The 22,115-nt window shown below is 35.6% G+C and overlaps 1 protein-coding gene across 2 annotated transcripts in view; it reads right to left on the bottom strand.

Moving 5' to 3' along the window:
- Positions 1-21,765, bottom strand: part of LOC109827820 — a 28,336-nt gene extending 6,571 nt beyond the window's left edge. For both annotated transcript variants that reach the window (XR_002243514.1, XM_020394838.1), the window contains exons 1-18: positions 21,740-21,765; positions 21,157-21,249; positions 18,584-18,812; positions 11,796-11,902; positions 11,542-11,601; positions 10,895-10,995; positions 9,529-9,623; positions 9,274-9,294; positions 8,650-8,745; positions 8,428-8,548; positions 8,191-8,325; positions 7,818-8,014; positions 6,492-6,757; positions 5,253-5,354; positions 2,597-2,773; positions 2,274-2,462; positions 1,909-2,150; positions 1,685-1,831 (exon numbers count right to left, since the gene is read on the bottom strand). Coding sequence is in view for 1 of the 2 variants with exons in the window: in XM_020394838.1 (XP_020250427.1) it covers positions 1,685-1,831; positions 1,909-2,150; positions 2,274-2,462; positions 2,597-2,773; positions 5,253-5,354; positions 6,492-6,757; positions 7,818-8,014; positions 8,191-8,325; positions 8,428-8,548; positions 8,650-8,745; positions 9,274-9,294; positions 9,529-9,623; positions 10,895-10,995; positions 11,542-11,601; positions 11,796-11,902; positions 18,584-18,812; positions 21,157-21,159 (2,288 nt within the window). In the remaining variant the exon portion in view is untranslated. The remainder of the gene's footprint in view (positions 1-1,684; positions 1,832-1,908; positions 2,151-2,273; positions 2,463-2,596; positions 2,774-5,252; positions 5,355-6,491; positions 6,758-7,817; positions 8,015-8,190; positions 8,326-8,427; positions 8,549-8,649; positions 8,746-9,273; positions 9,295-9,528; positions 9,624-10,894; positions 10,996-11,541; positions 11,602-11,795; positions 11,903-18,583; positions 18,813-21,156; positions 21,250-21,739) is intronic.
- Between the last annotated feature and the right edge of the window lie 350 nt (positions 21,766-22,115).

The following is a 22,115-nucleotide window of genomic DNA, read 5'->3' as shown; positions in this document are numbered from 1 at the left end:
CCATTAAAAACCAACTTTGAGAATTTGGACTCACCCTTGGGGAGCAAGACAATGACCCAGCCTTCAATTCTCAACCTCTCTCCCACCTAATGCTGCTGAGCCCACACGGAACTTTGCAACGAAGTACCACACTTGATTCGCTCTCTCTCCTCGTCCTCTCTCCACCCTCATCGTATCTCCCTCTCTTCTCCTCCCATATATATATATTATATATAATATATATATATATATATATATATATATAGTATATAGTTATAAGATATATGTACTGATCTAAAAACACGGGAAGAAAAAAAAAAGTTACTAATAACAAACCATCCTTAGCCTAAAAACTAAAACCTCCTTTCATCCAATGAGCGTTAGGATTCAGTCAAACAGTTAACAAACATGCACCTAATTACCCTTCATTAAAGCACTGCAATTAATTACGTTCACGCAGTGAATGTGGATTCACTGGCAGTGATCGAGATACGGTTGATTAGTGAATCTGGATGCACGCTGCGTGAAGTAATTAATGCAGTGTGTCTACTTGACTGTTTGACTGAATCCCATGCATTGACTTCATCTAGATCCAATAAGAAGGAGGTTTTAGTTTTTCAGGACATAAGAGGTTTATAAACAATCTCGCCTATATAATAATATATTATATATATATATATTATAATAAACTATAGATATATAAAACCCCCAATTTAGGGTTAGTTAAGTATCCGCCCCATGCCACCCACTAAACCGTTTAATCTTTGCCACGTCAGATTTCCCTTTAATTTAAACCCCATCACGTGCTATCACGTGAGTTTTTTGACTGTTACTCCGGCACCGGAAAAGCCTAAGTGTCACCATTTTGTCACTTTACAGCTTATAGGCCAAATTGTCGCTGGCATTACTTTTTACACCAAACTAGTTAAAGAGTGTCACATTTTAGGCCAATCTCGTATTTTAGCCTTGAGAAATTCAACACATGCTTCATCTTAAACTGTGCTTTTAAATCTCTAGTGAATCAATGATGGATAAAGAGAGAACTAACTTGCATGAACTTCATGTAGCAAAGAAATTCAACTATATGTCGATGATGGTAAAAATAATAATATGATCAGATTGTTTTTATTCTAAAATCTCATCATCATCAAGATAAAAACTTTGCCAAAAATCCCATAGCAGCAGTTACACCAGACACCAAAATGGTTACTTGCACATAAAGTATATAGTGCTCCATATAAAAACTTCTATAATACTTGTAACGGAAGTTAATGATCTTTGCAGTCTATAATAATTTGAGTTGAACTCATGATGATATTATAGGAAAATTAAATTTTAAACCAATGTATGTACATACATGCATATATATAGGGGATACTGGATATGAGCTTCCACCTTATTTAGCATAATGTGCTGCCAATAAATAGGAATGAAGCTTCGATGTGACTAGTAGGGTGACATCACCACTAACTCATCTTCTGATAGCTCATTTAGTAAACTGAATAGTCATCTCATAACCATTTTCCCCTCAATGGTGTTTGGTTCCTCAATGATATTTTTCAAGCAGTGCTATATTGATTTGATTTTATTCTAACAGGACTACTCATGTTCTGTCAGAACGAATTAAGGCCACTAACCAAACAATTATATAATGACTTGTCATATCATCACATAATCACTAGAAATTCATAACTACTTCACGTACCTGGTAGGTCCCAGAGGAAGATATTTTGCTCTTGGAACATAGCAGAAAAGAGTAACTAAATCAAGCAGTCTTTCATGGGTCTCATAGAGTTTCTTCAGTTCTTCATCAGTCCACTCATGCTTATTGTTATCATGAGTGCGCATATCTCTGCATATGTACTAGAAAACATACATCAAGTGATTGAAAACCCAATTAGGGAAAAAAGTAAATATTTTACAGCTCACCGTGTCAGATCATCTTGTGCTTTGTACATATCATCGAGGATCCTCAGCATAGGACTTAACAAAATACCAAGACCAGTACCACTAGCACCTTGGTCTTCACCGTTACTATAGTTCATTTCTGAAAACGAAGACTGCACTCCACCTTGGGCTAAAACATGTAAAAGTTCATATATCTGTAGCCTATAAGGTTCACCAGACCGAATTGCCAGACTGATAAGAGCTTGAGCGGCAACTATTCGAACCTGAGTGGATGATAATTCAGATTAGGGAAAAAGGAACAGTTAACAAAATGACTTGATACCAACTAATTAATGTGAGCTTAACATGAAAATGTCCAAGCAAGGAAATTTCTGTAAAAATTCTACCTCCCAACTTCCACTGAACGCACACCTTTGAAGACGTGTTAATGCACCAGCAAGAGTAGGATTTCGAGAATTAGCAGCAGCAACCATTTTATCTGCATCTAACAGCATCAATGCAGTGCCAGGCGGTGTCGCAGATTCCCAGGCATATTCAGACGCAGCATAATTTGCATTTTCACCAAGGAACCATACCTGTAAATCTTTAGGAATCAATTTCAGAAGCCCGATTATATTTATAGTTCCTGTTTGTTATAAACGGTTGATCATGTACCAAAAGTTGACTTCCAATTTTATTGTAAATGTTGAAGATAAATCCAAATTCTTACAGCAGCTTGCACTAATTTCTGTAATGCCATAGCAGCCTTTGGATCGGACGCAGAAACCCCGTCAACAGAAGTAAGACCTGACGTTGATCCAGGTTGTGGAGGAGGTAAATCAAGGACTATAGTCACTGCTTCTAGAGCTGTGTGCCTTCCATCAGATCCAGCTCCAACAAGGCATGTCTAGAGTAAAAAACAATAAGCATGTATATATATTAACTTGCACTACACTCCTTTAAAATGTGATTTGGTATTAAGTTCCATAAAAGAGTATCACACAATTTATCAAAAGAAAAGAGTTTCATATAGACAAATAACACAAACATTTCTAGATCCCTGCATAATCAATGGATAAAGAGTATCATACATATAGAAACAACATAGAAGCCCTCTCATCAATATATTAAACCACTGAAACAGAAAAAGGGGAGTCATCTCCTAAATATAAAATGGTATATAGTATACACCTACATAAAATGGTATGTAGCTTTATGCATGCATCTACGATCTACAAATGGACGAATACACACAAAAATTCCAGGATCATTCTGAGTTTAAAATAAAACTAAAAGTTCATGTAAAAGCCTATTTTGAAGTAAGCAATTCATAGCCTTGATTTGCAACAGGTACTTCCCTAAATATCCCAGTCAATCCAAGTGGTTGACAATCTTTTTCTTTATATACTACCTGGGCTTATTGGAAGTGAAGATACGAAGCAGATAAATGCATGACTAGAGACCTTATCATCATAAAGATATCATACATTACCTATAAATAACTATTTCCAGAAATAGCTAAAAGGATCACTTCAGTTTAATTGATAAGCACTGTTAGCTTTTTTCTTCCTCTACCTATAAGCATCAATGCAAGAAAACCAGATAATCTACCATTCTATGTAATGGAACTACAAGGACAACAACATATAGCAAAGCCCTTATCCAAAAACTCAGTATTGGCCACTTCAATGTTTTGATTCTTTCTTGTTAATTCAGCAACATTACACCTCTGTTAATAAAATATCTGACCTTGTTTACTTCCACGATCTATATGCATTTTGGTCTAGTCCAAGTAAAGACCACTCCAACTATAACCATACTAGAAATTTAGCACATGCAAATGCACATGATATGAAAAAGTTTTTTCTATTGCAATTTTAATTTTATAAGGATCTATATGAAAAATATTTCTATATTTCTATGTTTATATGTAATGAAAGAGTGCATTTGATGCTCCAAATATACGGAGAGAGGATGTTTGTGATGACAGTTACTGTTTTCAAAAGAAAAGCACTATAAACCTGGTATCCACATTCTTCCTACATTTTCCACTATCTTCGTTATTCTATTTATAGTATAGAAAGACATTTATTATTTTTCTAAAACAAACTTATCATTTTTTTATTCATTTTATAATAAAATCTGAAATACGATAAATGTTTGTCCTAATTTCATATACATGTCATGGTATGATATGGAACATTCTATGAGAAAAAGAAAGAGAAAGAAAAGGGGAAAAAAAACCCCTTATGAAATTACCATTTTACCCTTTCAACTATAGTTGAAATGAGATGTCCTCCAATCCTTCAACTTTTGTTTACCCACTATGTTTTTACAGATATGCACAAAAACTGAAGAGCATAATGTCCTAAGAAGGTGTATGGCCTATACTTGTTCCCATGCACTCAAGGTGGAAGTAGTATTAAAATGTGTTAACTCCAGGGAAGTCCTTTATTGGGAAGTTAGAAGAAGAAACTATATACTGCATTACGTGGTGGCCAAAACCTATTACTGCCTATAAATAATAACCATGTTTGTCCAGGGAGGACGTTTAATGATACAATGGGGTTTGGCGGCAACTCTAAATGTGAATATCACCACATCACCTGCATTCTAACATGCTGACATTTTATCCTATCTGTGATATGGCTGCTAATCCATCTCAACATTCTCATTTCGAGTAATCCTCCACAGTTTATTTGAGGAACTTAATATTCTAATAACTAACAAGAACGTAGGCACTCTACATATAAAGATAAATGAAAAATGAATGATAAAATGATCACTCAACTATAGGGATAATTTCTCTGGTGTACTCATGCACAATTGAATCTAATTATTCAGAAATAATTATGTGATAAACGACAAACCGTGTTATACTACATGCCCAAGCATTTGATCCTCATTCTGACCAGTAAGGCTTATAACAACATGAATACAGCAATCTATAGTTTTGTAATAAGAACATGGTACATTCTTCAATTCATCCCGCCAAACAGATAAAATTTTATTAATTAAATCATCACCATCATCTAAGCTTTTTTGCAGTATTCAGGGTAGACTCTCAACCTGTTATCAATTCTCTCCTAGTTTAAACTTTAAAGTTCCAAGCAGATGAAATATGCATAAAACAGGGGCTCGAAAAAGATGACGCATGATTGATCCTCAAAGATTTGGAATAATTACTTATCAACTAATGAAACAAGAATCAGGGACTAGATCATTCGCGTAAAATGTATTGAGTAAACAACACATTAAAGACGATGCCACATGTTTGATTGCAAATGGCCATATTCTCATCATTAGTTGCAAGCAAGGGGCACAACTGATACATGTAAAAGATGTAACATAAAGAGACTGCTACATTTAGACCTGGGTGAACCTACTTTCCACAGAAGCTGCAACACATCTGCATCAATCTTTCCAGGAACTTTGGTGGCAAAAATTCTTGCAACTTCAAGTAGGGTGACTGCCATAGCTGGAGTAGCCTGATACATTAAAAGTTTAAAGCAAGAGGGAGAACTTCAGGCCCAGCTCATATGGACATCAAAGAAAATAGTGAGATGAAAAATAACCTCACACAGCATAGAATAAGAATTCTATCTTTTTATATATTTTTTCCTTTTTCTGTTGAGGCATACTACTTCATGCATCTGCTGGAGATAATTGTCCGATAAGTAGTGTAAGACTAACACAAGTGTGATACAAGTGTGAAATTTCAGTGTTGCGCAAGTATTTCCATCAAGGGAAATGTGCCTCTATGTGCAAACAGAAATGCTAGTTTGCAGTCTAAAGAGAAACCTGATTCTCCAGCAAAGTGTAACCCATTTAAAGTACAATATTAAGTATCCACTCCAAATAGATTCAACCAACACTTCCTATTTCCCTCATTTGACTGAACTAAAGAAGAGAAGGTATTGCATACACATTTTATTTCGAGGACGATATGACTGGTTAAATATTTTTCTAGTTAGATATTTGATGCATAATAAGAAAAAGAAACAAATAATACATAATACAATTCCATCAAAAGAAAAAGTGCAAAATATGGCAGAAAATTATCTATAACAAGAAGCCACAAATTTTCTAGAAACACCATCCAAAGGAATCAAGAAGTTCTCTAATGTGCTTGTCCTCTTAATCTCACTAGGACACAAGAGTTCTAAATAACAGTGTCTCCAGGCAGGAAAAGAATATTCTAAGGAAAAACATTGAGCTTTCATTAAATTGATACCTTAATATTGATAAATCCGAGTGCAAGGAAGAAAACTGATATTATGCACACAAAATCTTTAAAAGGGGAAAAAGAACAGAAGAACAAATAGTTACTCATAGAATACATAAGACAAAATCAACTGACACATGTCTACATCAATGACTTAAAAATTGTTAATGATACTTTTTCGTCTATAATATTTTCTGTGCAGCTGCATTGAAATTGTAACAGTACCTAGACAATAAAATTAACAAATGTGATATAGTCAGTTGAAATAGCAAAAAATCACATGTAAATTCACATAACACTAACAGACTGCTTGGCATGTAAGATTACAAAGAAATGCGTTGAACCGAGCATGCAGAGTAAGTAAGATATCATGCAGAGTACGTAAGATATCATTCAATACCTTGAAGCGAGCGTGCAGGGTAAGTAAGATATCATTCAATACTGCCGATGGCCAAGCAGGGTCAGACAGCTCAGATGCAATTATAGCTTTGAGCTCATCAAACGAGTCATTTGGATTTAGCATCCAGATTAAAGCTTTTATCACCATTCCGCGAACATAAACACATTCACATGCCACAGTCGTTCGAACTACTTCCATCAACGAAGCTAATAAACTTGCAATTGTAGTCTCACCACCTGTCCCATTTGACATACGTGTTGCTTTTCCTGAAGAAGGCAAAGTCAAGAAAAACAGTTCCATCAATTGATGAATAAAAATTTGTTAGCATTGTGCTCTATGCATAGATACAAATTTCTCTATTTCATGATGTTATTTATGTGCTTTTATGTCTGGCATGTCATCCATGTAGCAGTTCTTGAAATGAAATATTTTATTAGTTATGAATAGCACACCGCTATATCTTTTTTCTTTTCTAAGCATTTGTCACCTCGCTTAGCCCATGCAAGCTTTTTTCCCCCCCAAACCTCTTGCCAGGGAATAAAGTACTTTGCTGCCTTGGATCGCCTTTTGCCTTTACAACTCCGGCATTAACCAAGAACAACTTGTAAATACACACTTCTTTCCTTGGTAAGCATTTGTGTTTGCATTCTGCCAGTTCTTCACATATATTGTATACATAATAGGAATTTTACAGAAAGCTAATTTGCAAAACAAATATACATGAGATGTGAATACATGTACCAAAGAAACTAGTTAAACAATACGACAATAAGTGATAATCATTACCATCTTAACCTTTTTGCGACAAAAGGGACTACTATGAAGAAAGTTTTGAAGCTCACGAAAAAGTTGATGTCAAGCAGCCCTCCAAGTTGTGGCAACTCTTAGGCCACAGATATTATGGACATAAGAGAAGCTCACCATTAGACTCAGTAGGTAAATGGGCAGGTCAGTAGGTAAATGGGCAGGTAAATAACCTAATTCCTCAATCATGTCATGTGCTTCAAGACCACACAGAAAAGTTGAGAATCACAAATATGTGAAAACTTACAATGTTAAACAATAATGATGATGTTCTAATGTAAATAAACCAGTTATAACAATCTTAACTAGTTACATAAACTATATCTGATACAGAGTTCAGATTGGTGTACAATTTATAATTGTCTGAGGGACCTAAGGTGTGATGCCTAAATTAACTAGTAAAAGCTAAAAGTCATTTAAAAATCAGAAAACCAGTTGAAAACAATTCCATGCTAAACAGAAAAATACATTCGAAACGTAAAAGCTGAACATCTTACCACTAAAAAGTTCATGGGGAAATACCTTCAGATTGTGACCTTTCACTGATATCCAAATCAATTGAATCAACACTTTCAGAATGCATATGAAGTTGAGTTCCTTCATCAATGTCATATATTCCTAGAGAGTATGCTGCTGCCCTGCTTTTTCCTATTTCCTGAACAACTCTTGCTGCTGCATGAAGCACAGGACGGTAGAAGCTACGAAAAGAGCTCCCCAATCTATATGCATTAAAAATGTCACTATATAGAAAAAGCAAAAGAAAGGCTAGTGAATTGTCTACTACAGATCTCTAGTTCTTGTATTCCAGTTTTGCAAGACAAAAACGGCCAGGAAGTGTGAGAAGAGTATATAAAGAAGTATTAAGAACTAAAGAAAGAAAGTGAAGATCATAAACCTTCTCATAACAAGTTTTATAAGAGGTTGAGGGCGTCTTGATTTAGCGGACTTTGATTTGCTTCGTTTTGGTGCCTCAGGCAACTTGAGAACTTCTCTAGTGAATTGGATCCATCCAGCAGCTCGATCTTCAGTCCTATAATAACAATTCAGAGAGAACAGTTAAGTTATTCCATCAATGAGAACTAGCAAATCGGAGAAGTGTACTAGAAAACTATTTAGTCCAATAAGAAAATACCTTTCTGTACCCTCAGATTTCCCTAAAACACACATTATAGCCTCAAAACAAACCCGGTCACAAGGATCAAGAAGAAGTTGATAGAGAATAGAAGTGAACTGGGACTTAACTTCAGGAATATCTGAATAAATATATTTTCAGATAAATCATGTAAGTATAATCCCCAAGGAAAAACGTTTCAACAGAAATTAATAATTTAAAAATCAACGATATTGTACAGACCATCTAGTGAGCGTGCTCTAGATATTGTATTACACAATCTTGCTAGGGATACCCTAGCGAGAACATCACGCAAATGAAGAACATCCTGCAACGAACCTGCTTCATGTAACACCTACCTTAGCAAATATAGATAAACGATGCATAATCGGGAACCCATAATTTAGATATGACCACGCATATAAAAAGGAGTCAAAATCAGAATTACAAGAAGTGTTCACATTTCTTAACCCAAAAATTGCAGAAGCGCAAAATTAGTATGTCCTAGTAACCATGAAAATGTAGCAAACACAGAATATTAAGAAAATACCTTATTTCAGTCAATAATGTCTAAGTTGCCTTCTCTCCATATTTTATATTCCTAAGGACTTTGCCTTTTTTTTTACTGCCTATTTGGAAGAATTTTATGTCCACCAAAGATAAACCCACTTTTCACTTCAAAATTTTAGCAAAAACATGGTCTGCCACCAAGACATTAGACTGTTATAAAATGGAATAACCTCTACACTCGAATGGCTGGAATAGGGTATCGTTAGCACTGATACAAATTTTACAAATTTTATTACTAACACAGCCTACAAGAAACCCTGAAAATGGCATCAACGACAACAAGGTTTACCAACATACCTCCCGGTTCCGCATGCTTGCCTGAAAAAGAGGAAAAGGCAAGGACATCAGCACAAAATCCAAATATAAAAAATATTGCCAGGATATATGCTAGTGATGCGTTTAGGCATATGCCTGGGCATGTTATGTGTATAACAATACTTTTTCCAAAAAAATGACTACATAAATGTCTAAAACTTTATGATATCAGAAAGCAGCAAGATGGCATAATGTTCTTTACACTAACAGCCACAGGTATCAAGTAAGAGAACTAACCCAAAGCTATGGCAACAGAATAGGGATCTTTCTTAGCTAACTCGGAAATTATGCCCAATGCATGCCGCACAGCAAGAGGATCAGCAAATAAAAGCCTGCGGTCATATCGATCCCAAAATGATATAACTCACCAATAAGTTTGAGATACGCAATCACGATATTACTGACCAATAAGTTGAATAGCAAAAGATCTTTTCCATTCAACCGTACTGGAATACACATATTTGAAGTAATAAATAGTACATGAGAAAGTACATCTTAAGAGAAGGGGAATAAAAAAACAAAATCCATGATCCTTGAAGTTTGACTCAGAAAAAGACAACGATTCTGCTACAATGCAGAACAGTTGATTGATACCATTGCCTGACAGCTTTCATGGTAAAGTCATAATTAGTCATAATGGTCATGATTTGAATGAAAAATGGAGATATGCTTTTCTTCGCGGTAATCTATGTAGCACACATACTTCTAGAATGACGTTGGACCTGTGTTGGATAGGCCAACACCCGTGTGACACTTCCTCGGACACTACTTGGATGCGTGTCATGTGCTTCCCCAAATATGACATCAAATACATTTTTTTATTTACAACAGTTGTTGTATACCCATATTTCACACTTACCAGTTCCCACGCATTTCTGATTCATATTAAATGCTTCAGATATGTGTTTACTTTCATTTATATGAAGAAAAAAACTACTTTAGCGGGAAAATGTAATTAAAATACAGACCTGAACAGAACTAAGATATGTTGGATATGTCTAGATAATTTGTACAAAGTTGAAGACAAGACCTGCTCCTTCTGCGAAGTCAAAAAAACTTTCGCATATTTTTAATCCGTGTATGTTTATTTTATTAGAAATAATGACTTTCACTCTTGGGTAATGATACATATGTTATGTATGTATACGTATATAAACTCTTTCTCCATTATTATATTATATATATTCCCTAATACCCCGTCATGCCCCCATGTCCTGCTTTTGAGGGATTGGCGTGTCCCATGTCCGTGTCATATCACCGTCATACTGCTATCCCGTGTTTGTGTCCATACTAGTTACTTAGTTTTGAAATGCAAAGCCAAAGGAAGCAAAAAATACTGTCTAAAAAAGTCTGAATAACCTGATAAACCGTATGATAAAACTTCTAATTCAGTTCATGCATGAAAGTAATGAATTATTACCCATAAAGACCCCATAAATGGCACCATCTGTATTTACTGATTAAATTATCATGTTAAAATCTGTACATCTTAAGGAGAGATATGAACAAGAAACTAGTAGAGTCTCTCAGCTTCTTCAGATCCTTCTATGATAGTAGGGGGAAAAGTCATTGGAATGACTAGGATGGAGAAAATTACACTTACCCTTGTACAGCTCGATGGAGAAATGCAGGATTTCCGTGATCTATAGGAAGTCTTCTCAAAGCACTAATAGTGGCATATTGCAAATTATTCCGAATAACTGACTGCAGATTAAAGAAAAAGAATGTTGAGCAACCTTGTGATGAAACTAGGAATATTGAACTGAAGTGCAACAAATAAAATAGCGAAATTTTTTTCTTGAAACAGCAATCTAGCTAACCATTTAAAGAAAACAACTGAACTTTACAAAAGCTATTATGTGTGTTCCACAATGTTCAAATTTTCTTTCCCTGATCACAACATAGCAAGCATCATCACGAACACCCAAGTTCTTCAGCTTTTTCTTTAGGAACAATAAAATAAGCTTCAATTGGTAAAAAGCTCATGTGGTCCTAAGGGATCCCCATACAAAACCAACCTTTTCAGGATATGTGTGAAGCACAACAGCAGTAGTCATACTATTGCTATCCAAAGAAAATAGATATGCAATTTCGAAAAATATATCAGCTTTCATGCTTACCAAATAAGCACAAAATATGAAAGGAAAATTTAAAAATAGTGTTTACATCATACGAAGAGAAAGGCACTTATATGGTGTTCATGGAAAAAGATATGAAGTTTTCAAATTTTAACTCAACTAAATATAGTACCTTTTTATCACCGACTTGCTTGCCTAAAATGCCTTTCTTACGCTTTTTTGGATCTGCAACCTGAGAAATCATGAACCAGAAAATGAGGTTAAGAAATGTATAGATGAAGACTCAGAAGATTAATGACACAAGGTGATGACAAGGCAGATAAAAATACAGAATGGGAGAGAGATGCCTTTAGAGGAGGCACAAAGAGGCATGGGCAGCCAGCTAGATGTTTGGTACATATAAAGATATGTGCCACAAGTACAAACCTTCTCCAAAATGGCAAACACAATTTCATACAATTTGGCCAGAATTTCAGGACTGGTAGCCGAGGCAGCGGTAAGAGCTTTGAGAGCTGCAAGCCTCCGTGCATGAACTTCAAAACAACAAAAAAACAACAGCAAACAAACGCCGGTCACCAAGGTCAATGAAGAATTGATAGAGAATAGAAGTGACTGGGACTTAACTTCAGGAATATCTGAATTAAATAAATATTTTCAGATAAATCATGTAAGTATAATCCTAAGGAAAAACGTTCACAGAATTAATAATTTAAAAATCACGATATTGTCAGACCATCTAGTGAGGCGTGCTCTAGATAGGGTTGTATTACACAATCTTGCTTAGTGGATATCGCCTAGCGAGACATCACGCAAATGAAGAACATCCTGCACGAACGCTGCTTGCATGTAAACTAACGCTTAGGCACAATATGATAAACGATGGCCATAATCGGTGAACCCATAATTTAGATATGACCACGCATAATAAAAAGGAGTCAAAATCAGAATACAAGAAGTGTTCACGATTTCTTAACCCAAAATTTGCAGAAGCCGCAAAATTAGTATGTCCTATAGCCCATGAAAATGTAGGCAAACACAGAAGTATTAAGAAAATACGCTTATTTCAGTCAATAATTGTCTAAGTTGGCCTTCTTCTCCATATATTTATATTCCTAAGGGACTTTGCCTTTTTTTTTACTGCCTATTTGAAGAAATTTTATGTCCACCAAAGAATAAACACTTTTCACGTTACAAAATTTTAGCAAAACATGGTCTGGGCACGCAAGACATTAGACTGTTATAAAATTGCGAATACCGTTCTACAGCTGAATGGCTGGAAATAAGGGTATCGTTAGCACTGATACAAATTTTACAAATTTTATTACTAAACAGGCCTACAAGAAACCCTGAAAATGGCAATCAACGACACAAGGTTTAGCCAACATACCTGCCCCCCGGTTCCGCATGCTTGCCTGAAAGAGGAAAAGGCAAGGACATCAGCACCAAAATCCAATATAAAAAAATATTGCCAGGATATATGCTAGTGATCGCGTTTAGGCCATATGCCTGGGGCATGTTATGTGTTATTAACAATACTTTTCCAACAAATCATTTGGATTTAGCATCCAGATTAAAGCTTTTATCACCATTCCGCGAACATAAACACATTCACATGCCACAGTCGTTCGAACTACTTCCATCAACGAAGCTAATAAACTTGCAATTGTAGTCTCACCACCTGTCCCATTTGACATACGTGTTGCTTTTCCTGAAGAAGGCAAAGTCAAGAAAAACAGTTCCATCAATTGATGAATAAAAATTTGTTAGCATTGTGCTCTATGCATAGATACAAATTTCTCTATTTCATGATGTTATTTATGTGCTTTTATGTCTGGCATGTCATCCATGTAGCAGTTCTTGAAATGAAATATTTTATTAGTTATGAATAGCACACCGCTATATCTTTTTTCTTTTCTAAGCATTTGTCACCTCGCTTAGCCCATGCAAGCTTTTTTCCCCCCCAAACCTCTTGCCAGGGAATAAAGTACTTTGCTGCCTTGGATCGCCTTTTGCCTTTACAACTCCGGCATTAACCAAGAACAACTTGTAAATACACACTTCTTTCCTTGGTAAGCATTTGTGTTTGCATTCTGCCAGTTCTTCACATATATTGTATACATAATAGGAATTTTACAGAAAGCTAATTTGCAAAACAAATATACATGAGATGTGAATACATGTACCAAAGAAACTAGTTAAACAATACGACAATAAGTGATAATCATTACCATCTTAACCTTTTTGCGACAAAAGGGACTACTATGAAGAAAGTTTTGAAGCTCACGAAAAAGTTGATGTCAAGCAGCCCTCCAAGTTGTGGCAACTCTTAGGCCACAGATATTATGGACATAAGAGAAGCTCACCATTAGACTCAGTAGGTAAATGGGCAGGTCAGTAGGTAAATGGGCAGGTAAATAACCTAATTCCTCAATCATGTCATGTGCTTCAAGACCACACAGAAAAGTTGAGAATCACAAATATGTGAAAACTTACAATGTTAAACAATAATGATGATGTTCTAATGTAAATAAACCAGTTATAACAATCTTAACTAGTTACATAAACTATATCTGATACAGAGTTCAGATTGGTGTACAATTTATAATTGTCTGAGGGACCTAAGGTGTGATGCCTAAATTAACTAGTAAAAGCTAAAAGTCATTTAAAAATCAGAAAACCAGTTGAAAACAATTCCATGCTAAACAGAAAAATACATTCGAAACGTAAAAGCTGAACATCTTACCACTAAAAAGTTCATGGGGAAATACCTTCAGATTGTGACCTTTCACTGATATCCAAATCAATTGAATCAACACTTTCAGAATGCATATGAAGTTGAGTTCCTTCATCAATGTCATATATTCCTAGAGAGTATGCTGCTGCCCTGCTTTTTCCTATTTCCTGAACAACTCTTGCTGCTGCATGAAGCACAGGACGGTAGAAGCTACGAAAAGAGCTCCCCAATCTATATGCATTAAAAATGTCACTATATAGAAAAAGCAAAAGAAAGGCTAGTGAATTGTCTACTACAGATCTCTAGTTCTTGTATTCCAGTTTTGCAAGACAAAAACGGCCAGGAAGTGTGAGAAGAGTATATAAAGAAGTATTAAGAACTAAAGAAAGAAAGTGAAGATCATAAACCTTCTCATAACAAGTTTTATAAGAGGTTGAGGGCGTCTTGATTTAGCGGACTTTGATTTGCTTCGTTTTGGTGCCTCAGGCAACTTGAGAACTTCTCTAGTGAATTGGATCCATCCAGCAGCTCGATCTTCAGTCCTATAATAACAATTCAGAGAGAACAGTTAAGTTATTCCATCAATGAGAACTAGCAAATCGGAGAAGTGTACTAGAAAACTATTTAGTCCAATAAGAAAATACCTTTCTGTACCCTCAGATTTCCCTAAAACACACATTATAGCCTCAAAACAAACCCGGTCACAAGGATCAAGAAGAAGTTGATAGAGAATAGAAGTGAACTGGGACTTAACTTCAGGAATATCTGAATAAATATATTTTCAGATAAATCATGTAAGTATAATCCCCAAGGAAAAACGTTTCAACAGAAATTAATAATTTAAAAATCAACGATATTGTACAGACCATCTAGTGAGCGTGCTCTAGATATTGTATTACACAATCTTGCTAGGGATACCCTAGCGAGAACATCACGCAAATGAAGAACATCCTGCAACGAACCTGCTTCATGTAACACCTACCTTAGCAAATATAGATAAACGATGCATAATCGGGAACCCATAATTTAGATATGACCACGCATATAAAAAGGAGTCAAAATCAGAATTACAAGAAGTGTTCACATTTCTTAACCCAAAAATTGCAGAAGCGCAAAATTAGTATGTCCTAGTAACCATGAAAATGTAGCAAACACAGAATATTAAGAAAATACCTTATTTCAGTCAATAATGTCTAAGTTGCCTTCTCTCCATATTTTATATTCCTAAGGACTTTGCCTTTTTTTTTACTGCCTATTTGGAAGAATTTTATGTCCACCAAAGATAAACCCACTTTTCACTTCAAAATTTTAGCAAAAACATGGTCTGCCACCAAGACATTAGACTGTTATAAAATGGAATAACCTCTACACTCGAATGGCTGGAATAGGGTATCGTTAGCACTGATACAAATTTTACAAATTTTATTACTAACACAGCCTACAAGAAACCCTGAAAATGGCATCAACGACAACAAGGTTTACCAACATACCTCCCGGTTCCGCATGCTTGCCTGAAAAAGAGGAAAAGGCAAGGACATCAGCACAAAATCCAAATATAAAAAATATTGCCAGGATATATGCTAGTGATGCGTTTAGGCATATGCCTGGGCATGTTATGTGTATAACAATACTTTTTCCAAAAAAATGACTACATAAATGTCTAAAACTTTATGATATCAGAAAGCAGCAAGATGGCATAATGTTCTTTACACTAACAGCCACAGGTATCAAGTAAGAGAACTAACCCAAAGCTATGGCAACAGAATAGGGATCTTTCTTAGCTAACTCGGAAATTATGCCCAATGCATGCCGCACAGCAAGAGGATCAGCAAATAAAAGCCTGCGGTCATATCGATCCCAAAATGATATAACTCACCAATAAGTTTGAGATACGCAATCACGATATTACTGACCAATAAGTTGAATAGCAAAAGATCTTTTCCATTCAACCGTACTGGAATACACATATTTGAAGTAATAAATAGTACATGAGAAAGTACATCTTAAGAGAAGGGGAATAAAAAAACAAAATCCATGATCCTTGAAGTTTGACTCAGAAAAAGACAACGATTCTGCTACAATGCAGAACAGTTGATTGATACCATTGCCTGACAGCTTTCATGGTAAAGTCATAATTAGTCATAATGGTCATGATTTGAATGAAAAATGGAGATATGCTTTTCTTCGCGGTAATCTATGTAGCACACATACTTCTAGAATGACGTTGGACCTGTGTTGGATAGGCCAACACCCGTGTGACACTTCCTCGGACACTACTTGGATGCGTGTCATGTGCTTCCCCAAATATGACATCAAATACATTTTTTTATTTACAACAGTTGTTGTATACCCATATTTCACACTTACCAGTTCCCACGCATTTCTGATTCATATTAAATGCTTCAGATATGTGTTTACTTTCATTTATATGAAGAAAAAAACTACTTTAGCGGGAAAATGTAATTAAAATACAGACCTGAACAGAACTAAGATATGTTGGATATGTCTAGATAATTTGTACAAAGTTGAAGACAAGACCTGCTCCTTCTGCGAAGTCAAAAAAACTTTCGCATATTTTTAATCCGTGTATGTTTATTTTATTAGAAATAATGACTTTCACTCTTGGGTAATGATACATATGTTATGTATGTATACGTATATAAACTCTTTCTCCATTATTATATTATATATATTCCCTAATACCCCGTCATGCCCCCATGTCCTGCTTTTGAGGGATTGGCGTGTCCCATGTCCGTGTCATATCACCGTCATACTGCTATCCCGTGTTTGTGTCCATACTAGTTACTTAGTTTTGAAATGCAAAGCCAAAGGAAGCAAAAAATACTGTCTAAAAAAGTCTGAATAACCTGATAAACCGTATGATAAAACTTCTAATTCAGTTCATGCATGAAAGTAATGAATTATTACCCATAAAGACCCCATAAATGGCACCATCTGTATTTACTGATTAAATTATCATGTTAAAATCTGTACATCTTAAGGAGAGATATGAACAAGAAACTAGTAGAGTCTCTCAGCTTCTTCAGATCCTTCTATGATAGTAGGGGGAAAAGTCATTGGAATGACTAGGATGGAGAAAATTACACTTACCCTTGTACAGCTCGATGGAGAAATGCAGGATTTCCGTGATCTATAGGAAGTCTTCTCAAAGCACTAATAGTGGCATATTGCAAATTATTCCGAATAACTGACTGCAGATTAAAGAAAAAGAATGTTGAGCAACCTTGTGATGAAACTAGGAATATTGAACTGAAGTGCAACAAATAAAATAGCGAAATTTTTTTCTTGAAACAGCAATCTAGCTAACCATTTAAAGAAAACAACTGAACTTTACAAAAGCTATTATGTGTGTTCCACAATGTTCAAATTTTCTTTCCCTGATCACAACATAGCAAGCATCATCACGAACACCCAAGTTCTTCAGCTTTTTCTTTAGGAACAATAAAATAAGCTTCAATTGGTAAAAAGCTCATGTGGTCCTAAGGGATCCCCATACAAAACCAACCTTTTCAGGATATGTGTGAAGCACAACAGCAGTAGTCATACTATTGCTATCCAAAGAAAATAGATATGCAATTTCGAAAAATATATCAGCTTTCATGCTTACCAAATAAGCACAAAATATGAAAGGAAAATTTAAAAATAGTGTTTACATCATACGAAGAGAAAGGCACTTATATGGTGTTCATGGAAAAAGATATGAAGTTTTCAAATTTTAACTCAACTAAATATAGTACCTTTTTATCACCGACTTGCTTGCCTAAAATGCCTTTCTTACGCTTTTTTGGATCTGCAACCTGAGAAATCATGAACCAGAAAATGAGGTTAAGAAATGTATAGATGAAGACTCAGAAGATTAATGACACAAGGTGATGACAAGGCAGATAAAAATACAGAATGGGAGAGAGATGCCTTTAGAGGAGGCACAAAGAGAGCAAGTTCAACCTTATTCTATAGAGTGGTGTACGAAACCTATGTCGATTTGTGTGGATTACTCCTGGAAAATATGTAAATTACTTCACTTAAAGAAAGGAAAGAAAAAATAAAATTACATGTTAAATTTACTCAGTCTCTCTTTGATAGATGAATACGGCCTCAAGCAAGTTCAACCTTATTCTATAGAGTGGTGTACGAAACCTATGTCGATTTGTGTGGATTACTCCTGGAAAATATGTAAATTACTTCACTTAAAGAAAGGAAAGAAAAAATAAAATTACATGTTAAATTTACTCAGTCTCTCTTTGATAGATGAATACGGCCTCATACGACCAGGTCAAAGGCAAATGATTCAGTTTGTAAAGTTTGGCTCAAAAGATTTGGTTATCTGTTATGAGTTTTCACTTAATATACAAATTTCTTCCGCACTATTAAGTAAAATGGCTACTTCAACGAAAACAAAATAAGAAGAAACTGAAATGAATATAGCTAAAAAGAAAAATAAAGTGATAAAACTTTGTACATTCGGCATCAGCCATTAAAGCCTCTGAAGTAAGCCGATCTACTATTCGAGGTACCACATCTGCTCTGGTGATACCCCCAACATCATCAATCTTAGCAAGTACATCCCAATTTGGAGTGGGAATTCCACCTTCTGGAGCTAAACCTTGGACACCACTATCTGATAAGATTCTAGCCAAGTAGTAGTACACATAACGCAGAACACTCCTATCCTCACACTGTTGATGAAGCTGCAAAAACACAACCCATATATCAATTAAGAGAATACCTCGGTCCTAAACACTAACAGTAATCATCACTAAAAATTCAATTAATGATGATCCAATAGAAACAGAAAATAGAGGCTTCTATATTAGGTAAAATGCAGAATTAGGCCCCTGTGCTTCATTCTTAAAAACACTAAAGCTAAATGTGACCCCTAGAAGTTGGGTGAATAAGGTAAACCAAAAACTTGAATACATAATTTCTGTTAATGTAATCTGTAATCTGAAATAATAAATAAAATAAAGAGATAAGTCTCAGAGAGAGCTTGGATAAAAAGAAGAGATACAAGGTTTCTTGTGATTCAAGTAGAAAACTTTTTCACCTTACTGAGTGGGCATCACTCCAAATTTTGAAGTGATTTGGAAAATGTGAGGCTGCCCCGTTACAATCCTGAACTTTCTCCTACATATTCTTTCTTACAAAGTACAGAAATGAATGGTATTTAAGATCTGAAACAATATAGATGGACTCAGAAATCTTAAGCAGCTTTTGCATGTAAAGCTCAATGAATTCTTGAAGGGCATGGTTACATTATATCTCAATATATACTCTCAAAGAGAAATGGATAATGAGCAAATAGTCAGGACAAAAAGTAGGTTCTTAAGGCGTAAATTAGCTCCTGTGCATTGAGTCTATTGACCAAAACCTAGCCATCAGAATCAGGTCCTGTAAACCTGCACTTAGGCAGACATTCCTGTGGACGCAGCTTAATGACCATCGTGTATGGCTAGTTGTTTGGTTGGTCAATCAAAAGACAGATATAACAGTTTACTGCCTAATAAATGACAGGAAACACTTAATGTGTGCAGGACAGCCGGATAAATATCAAAGATTCATCTAGATAAGAGTTATACTGGGAGCGGATACCCTGTGTTTTCAATGCGCGAAACGCAATGCGGGGAGCAAAGTATCTTTAGGCGCACATGCGCAAGGTGCAACGGGATGTGCGCGCCCGAGTGATGCGAGGCGCATACTGTACATATAAATTTTCACGATAGATAATCAAGCACGAAATAACATGTTTAGGAATTCATGTAAAAAATATGTCATGATAAGTACTATCTTACTAAAAATCACAATATAAGGTCTTAATTTTAAATGCTAACACCCAACATAGTAGCAAAGTTCATAATTCAAATCAAATGTCAAATCAAGAGTAAATCCAAGCAAAGGATTAGTTAAAATCCTCAATTAAAGGCTACTAAAAGTTTTGATGGATTTACTATGCTTTTTGGGATATGGATTATCGAGTATAAGTATAAAGACTTGATTAAAATGTTAACAAATAAAAATATGAGGATATGTGCTACATGCACCCTGCGCAAAGTCAAGATCCAACCAAGGCGCAAAAGACGCTACTGAATCAGATGCGGTACGCTCTGCCAACGCCACGCGTCACAAGGCGCATGAGGCACAGTGAGACGCACGCCTTTGAAAACACTGTGGATACCATAGGAGTTTTACAGCATATCATTGTCATCATCATCTATTATGATTGAGTAAACTAATTGGGGGCACTAGCTTTGTATTTCATCATTTTAGCAACTCCCTATCAAGTCAACTAAGAAGACATCCAACCCAACCTCATGAAACTGAATATTTACTTATTTTCTTTACTGGCAACACCATCCTAGTCTTAAAAGTGGGAAAATTCTGTTACATTCTATCATAGGTCGAAGTCTTGAATTAAGCTCCAAGATTATTTATCAAGTGTTCTTTTGTATCCATACCCGTACTTCAGTTTCATTTATTCTTCAATTTCATTCTTATCTATTTTTATTCTCTTATTTCTCTTTTTCATATGTACATAGTTCATATAGGTGAAATTGTTCTTTTTCCCTGGATCAGTGGGTGGGATAATGGAGTGTATTTGTAAGAGAAAGCACATAGAAGAAAATAAAAAATGTACTGACAACCATAAGGGTGCAAATCCCTAACTATTTGTTTTGTTATCTTAAAAAAATGGTCTTATGTAATCACACTGAATACAGTTTTAATCAAGAAATCTCCAAATTGCCTTTATCATTGTAATCTAGTGGGTTATATGATCAATACAAAATGAAAATTTATACATTCCCCTTACCAATTCATTTCATTAATATACAGTAAGTAGATACCAGACAGCTACTAATAGTAAAGCTATAATATATAATGTTATTGGATTGCCTAGAAGCATGCAAGCTGTTCCATCATACTGTGGACATACAATTTAATAATAAATCTTTATAGAGAAACACACATTAGAACCAATTGTGCAGAAAGAATATTGAACTGTTAATAACAATCTAACATAGAGGAGACGAAGCAAACCATGAGAAGAGATGGCGCCAAAGATGGATCCACAGAGTTATACACTGCTAGCTTCGGAAACACGTGGGATACTAACTGCTTCCGTGACTTTTTCTGAACACAAAATGAAAACAAAAGCAAAACGTCACATTGAACTTCTGTTATAGGGGGGATGTCTGATTGTGTGGAAATAGAGCTGCAAATGTAATTATTTCAACCTAAGTTATATTTCAATTGTTTGGTTTGCAACATTAATTAGGAAAGGCAATACATTTTGCAGGAAAAAGCTGCAACCAATTTGGTGGGAACAAAAGTTGCGACCTCCAGAAAAGAAAATTTAAATGAAAAAAAAAACAATTCCACCTCATCAAAAAACCTTTCCCATTCCAAACAGGAAAACAATCTACACCCATGTTTTCTTACATGATAAAATAATCTACCTTTTACAACAATTGTGCATTGGAAATACGTAGTAAATTGCGGATACCCAAACAATGGATTTAAAGCTGGTTTCTTGCAACAAATGTTTGTCTACAAGTTATTTTTGCAACAAAACAAACATTATAACCAGAGCAGCATAGATACATGAGGAGTAAACAAAAACCTGATCCGATGTGGCAGCATGCTCATGAATGAGCCGCGTCAGCTGAGCATAAGACACCGGCTGCACAAAGCAATGTTCATTCAAGAATATAATCAAACATCTTGCAAGCAATCAATTTTCTTCAAAAACTAGAAGGAAGAAAAGGAGACCTTTTTCTTGTGCTGTCTCTGATGAGCCCTAACGGGGTTAAGCGCCTTAGCAGCGGAGATCGTATCACTCTGAAACTGGAGCAACTGCGCCCTCTTGGACTTCTTCTCCGTCGCCGGCTTTCCAAGCGTCCTGGAGGTGCTCACCGCCGGCGGAGCATTGACGGCGTTAGGGTTCACGACGGAGCTAGGGTTTACGGCGTCGGTGGCGGGGGCCGGTGAGGGATCTG

This window comes from Asparagus officinalis, unplaced genomic scaffold (genome assembly GCF_001876935.1).
Source record: "Asparagus officinalis unplaced genomic scaffold, Aspof.V1 AsparagusV1_Un470, whole genome shotgun sequence".
NCBI lineage: Eukaryota > Viridiplantae > Streptophyta > Magnoliopsida > Asparagales > Asparagaceae > Asparagus > Asparagus officinalis.
This window is presented reverse-complemented; position numbering and strand designations above follow the sequence as displayed.